The 5,252-nt window shown below is 43.2% G+C and overlaps 1 protein-coding gene across 1 annotated transcript; it reads left to right on the top strand.

The window, feature by feature from the left end:
- The first annotated feature begins 250 nt into the window (after nt 1-250).
- Nucleotides 251-1,666, top strand: LOC6653461 (keratin, type II cytoskeletal 5-like). Its single transcript, XM_047013234.1, has 2 exons — nt 251-465; nt 849-1,666. The coding sequence occupies exons 1-2, from the start codon at nt 256-258 to the stop codon at nt 1,569-1,571; spliced, it is 933 nt and encodes a 310-aa protein (XP_046869190.1). The 5' UTR covers nt 251-255; the 3' UTR covers nt 1,572-1,666.
- The last annotated feature ends 3,586 nt before the right edge of the window (nt 1,667-5,252 follow it).

Below are 5,252 nucleotides of genomic sequence, written 5' to 3'. Positions count from 1 at the left end.
AGGGAGAGCGAGTGAGCGAGCGAGAACCCGATTTATTGGATACCGTAGGGAACTTGGAGCCCTCTCATACTTGCTGCCTGCGTCGCTGCTCAGTTAATCAGTGTGTGTGTGTGTGTGTGTGTGTGTGGTGTATTTGTGTGCACTTTTTACATAATTTTACGTTATGCCGCAGCGAGGCATCCGTTAGGTTGGAAACTCTTTAAAAACAGCCTGACAGCGTCGAAAAATTATCAAACCGCAGCTTGTTCCATTCGAATGAACACACCAGTGATTTCGGTGGTGCCCAAGGAATTCAGTTTAGTTCAAAAACAAATCATAACCATGAAGTTCTTCATTGCTACCGCATGTGTCCTGCTTTTGGCATCGGGCATCTCGGCCGATCCTGTCAAGGTCGCCACCGAGGAACAGTCCTGTGCATTTGCCAAATGCCTGGAGGCTGATTCTATCTCGTGTCTTCAGCTAACGGTACGGATTAAACAATAAACCAAGGATTAACTAATTATATATTAAAGAACACTAAAGAACACAATTTTTTTGTGGCACCGTGAAAGTGAAACTATAAAAGAAAGAGAAAAAAAAAAACAAAATAGAATCACCCATGAAATAAAAATTAATCATCAGGAGCCACACTAATGTAGCCCTGAGACAGTGAAAGTCTCTAGTGAATAATTTAAATATGGAAGATGAAACAAATTTCATGGGGATGCGAAAGTGAAAGTGCCAAAATATTTATACAAATGAATATTAATTAATTGTGTAAATCAAATATGACCGTTCGGAATATACAACCTAAACCTAAATAAGCTAATTTGTGAACCCAATTCTTTTCGTGTCTTCCCTCTATGCAGCTCTTCCGCAAGGCCAAGTCCATCTTTGAAAATCCACAAATCGAACTGTTCGGCGGTGTCTCGTTGGTCAAGGCCAATGAAGGACGTCAGGGCAAATCTCTGGACAATGCTATCGCTGTTGAGGCCGCTCCCTCTGTGGAGGCTCGCACCACCGAGATGGGCAACTACTTCATGGACAATGCTAAGAGCTTCTTCGCTGAGCGCTCTTTGAACTTCAACTTCGCCAATGCCGCTCGCAGCGTTGCCCGTGCCATTCCCGATGACATCAAGGCCGATCTCCGTGAATTGGTTGTCGAGTCCCGTAACCGCAGGAAGAAGCTCTTGAAGAAGTTCCTCCCCATCCTGTTGGGCGTTGGTGCTAAGATTGCTGTCCTCGGCGTTGGTTCCATCTTCGGTCTGCTCTTCTTGGCCAAGAAGGCTTTGGTTGTCTCCGTGATTGCCTTCTTCCTCGCTTTGGCTGCCGGTGCATCAAGTGGTCTGAGCCGTCTGGGCGGTTCCGGCGGCTCTGGCGGTGGTCTGCTCGGCGGTCTCGGCGGTCTTTTCGGTGGAAAGAACGCTGGCTCCTCCTCTGCTAGCTCTGGTGGCTGGTCATCCGGCGGTGGTGGTGCTGCCAGCAGCGGCTGGTCATCGGGTGGCAGCTCCGGCTGGGATACCCATGGTGCCTACAGCTCACCTGTGGCCCAGACTATTGCCTACCAGGGATACAAACAGGCCAGACGGTAAGCCATCGGCCTTCCATTCCGCCCTCCATATGAAGGACAACAAAGCCTGACAAGGAGAGAGAACATTCGCAAAAACAAAAAAATGATGACCAGTTAATTAATGTCTATATTTATATATATTTATAAATTATTTATTTTAATTTTTTTACTTGAACGAGAACGAGATGGGGGCGATGCCGTATGGCATTGCACCCCAGCAAAAAATTGAATTCCAATCAAACAAAAGAAAAACAAACTCTCGGCCCAGAGAGCTAACCGAGCACACACCATGCCAAAAACCACCTTCTTCTTTCACATCCACCAAAAAAAAAAAAACAGTCCATAGCTGCCACAACCAACACAACTCACACACTCTTTATACATACACTCCTTCTATCGCTCATCTATATCTATCTTTCATCTCGCGGCTGCGTCTTTGATTAATGGCCACAAAATGTTTGCAACTAGTCGCGCCCATTAATCAAAAGCCAGCCTCGCCTATCTAACTCTAACTATCTATCTCATCTGTCTATCAATCTAAAACTCTATCTCTATTTCTATATCTACCTCTGTCTATCTATAACTCTGTATCTATATCTAAATCTGTCTCTCTAATTATTTAACTATTATAAATTCATTCATTATACCATTGCCAATGACAAGACTAAATATCTAAAAATACCTAAACATGTTATTTATAATAGATATAGTATTAAGCCTCTTAAAGATAAAATTATTATTTTTTTTTTTTGCCCCAACGTGGGATACGAATTATCTACAAGAAATCATCAATGGACAGAACAACCGGAAATTCTGGAACCAGAAAGGGAGTTTGTTTTGTTGGTGTTAAACAGACTTAAAACCTAGCATAGACAACCTCACCTGGAAGCAATCAAAGCGCAACTATATTTTAATCCTTTGAAGAGGATCAATTGTCCTCAAACCACCACCAGTCGCTACTAATTTCGTTTAGACCACCGCTATGGCCCTCACTTCAATCCAGTGGGGGAGGAGTTACCTACCCGGTCACCACACCAACGAATTCACCTTCAACTACACAAACCATGGACAACACATCAAAAAGGGTAACAAATAACACATATGTACATATATACGTACATACATATTTACACCAGAGCCCGGCACTCATATCCCCCGGGGGACGAACACGTTCGGCACCTCGTATGCGTGTAACCGAACGGCTGCCGAAGTCCTCACACAGAGGATGAGGGTTGATTTAGTTTCCCTCAGCATTTCGACGCAAGCAGATCTATGTCGCTTTGTTGAGAAAACACACATGAAAAAATTGATCGCTGCTTTGTTTTCTCTATCTTTTTCTTGCATAAGATTATTTGCTGCACTCGTTTTCTTGATTCGAGGCAGAATTTGATGAAGTTTAATTTTGCGCAGTGTAAAGCAACACACGCATACAAGCAAGTGCACACATACAACTAAACTTTTTTAGCGCTCTCTTTGTGCCGGGCCCTGATTTACACACATACATATATCCATATATAGACACTTACATATATACGTACATACATATTTACACACATACATGTGGGAAATGGTATTGAGAGAGAGCAGTCAAAAGTGATAGAAGAGAGGAGACAAACGCGTAGTGGCCGAACATTCTAGTAGTAGTAGAGAGAGCAGGGCATAGGATCATTATATAAGTTGAGAGAGAGCTTGTTAAAGAGGCCGTGGATCATTTGCAAAGAGACTGTCAACTGAGTCGCACGTCAAGGTCCATAATTAGTTTAGTGTTATTTCTATAAGTATGTTTAAATTCTAACAATATATTGAACTCGATTGTCATCAAACAATTCAAATATTAATAAATAAATAAATATAGTAACGATCGCTAAATCAACGCTACATTTTTGGGGGCTCGCCCGAAATATTGTTTAAAGAAATTAACATACAAACATATAACACTGCGTGAGTGAAAGAGACAACAAACAAAGTTCTTCGAAGTGACAAAGCAAAAACTTTTGTGTCGTCATCATTGTGTAAGAGCAAGCGAGATAGGCTGTGCTAAATTGTTGCATAAAATCTTTGGTGCCCAAATACGTTACGACGCAGACAATACACGCACGAGCATGTTTGGTAACGGACGGCGATCAGCAAATTTTTCTAGAACAGTCTAGAAATATTTGGACAGAGCGGATCAAGAAGCAAAACGTCAGCAGAGGCAGAGGCAACCCGTTGGCAGAGGCAAAGCTGGACGTAGCGTGAGGCAAAACGTCAGCAGAGGCAGAGGCAACCCGTTGGCAGAGGCGAACCGTTGGCAGAGGCAACCCGTTGGCAGAGGCAAAGCTGGACGTAGCGTGAGGCAAAACGTCAGCAGAGGCAGAGGCAACCCGTTGGCAGAGGCGAACCGTTGGCAGAGGCGAACCGTTGGCAGAGGCAACCCGTTGGCAGAGGCGAACCGTTGGCAGAGGCAACCCGTTGGCAGAGGCAAAGCTGGACGTAGCGTGAGGCAAAACGTCAGCAGAGGCAGAGGCAACCCGTTGGCAGAGGCAACCCGTTGGCAGAGGCAAAGCTGGGCGTGGTGTGTGATAAAACGTCAGCAGAGGCAGAGGCAACCCGTTGGCAGAGGCAGAAGCTGGACGCGGCAAGAGACAAAACGTTAGAAGAGGACAGACAACCTGCTGGCAGAAATTAAACGAAGACTTCGTGGGACAGGAGCGGACTTGGGTAAATTTTTTGGGGACTATATGTATATAGTTCTAACCTTAATTGAATTTACTAAAACTAACCTTAGCATTAATTATTGGTATTGAACAAAGAAAATATTGTAATATGGAGCTTGACGATGTTATGGCATTGCGAGTCGCAGATTTGCGAAATAAGTTGGCCGAATTGAACCTAAGCACAGTGGGAAGAAAACGTGATCTACAGAATAGACTTCTTACTCATTACGATATTCAAGACCAAGATAGCGAGGATGAAGAAGTAGAATCAGTAGTTACAGCTAGAGGCGAATTGCCCATAAACAATTGTAGTCGATCTTGGTACACCTTAAAAGATGTTGAGGGCAGTGTATCCTATTTTTCCGGCTCAGGTAGTCCCGACATTGATTCGTGGGTACAAGAGATAGAAGAGTGTGCTATTACAGTACAATGGGACAAGTTACAGACCTTTATATACGCCAAACAGTTGTTAGCTGCGGCAGCTAAATCATTTATTCGGAGTCAACATGGTATAAACAATTGGGAGATATTAAAAGCAGCACTGCGCAAAGGATTTGGTTCGAAACGATCAGCAGCTGAGATTCATAGAATATTATCGCAACGTTCTCAGAAAAGAGAGGAGACTTTGCATGAATATTTGTATGCTTTAATGGAAATTGCCAAACCAGTGAATTTGGACGATGAGAGCTTGATAGAATACTTTGTAAAGGGCATTCCAGACTCACAAGTAAATAAAGCTATTCTATTTCAAGCCAGGAATCTACAAGAACTGAAGTTTCAAATAGAAACGTATCAGAAAGTTCGTGCTTCACACAAGTCGTTAAACAAGTTTGAGGCTCAGTCAGGAGGAAAGATTAATCAGGGTAAAATAATTGATACATCTAAGAATCGGAAATGCTATAGTTGCGGTGATACATCACATATCAGACGAGACTGTCCGAAGAACGACCAAAAGTGTTTCAAATGTGGTAAAGTAGGACATCGAATGGCACAGTGCAAACTAGAAA

The sequence above is a fragment of the Drosophila willistoni genome, unplaced genomic scaffold (genome assembly GCF_018902025.1).
Source record: "Drosophila willistoni isolate 14030-0811.24 unplaced genomic scaffold, UCI_dwil_1.1 Seg640, whole genome shotgun sequence".
Taxonomy (NCBI): Eukaryota; Metazoa; Arthropoda; class Insecta; order Diptera; family Drosophilidae; genus Drosophila; species Drosophila willistoni.
Note: the sequence above shows the minus strand (reverse complement) of the source record. Positions and strands in the feature narration are given on the sequence as shown.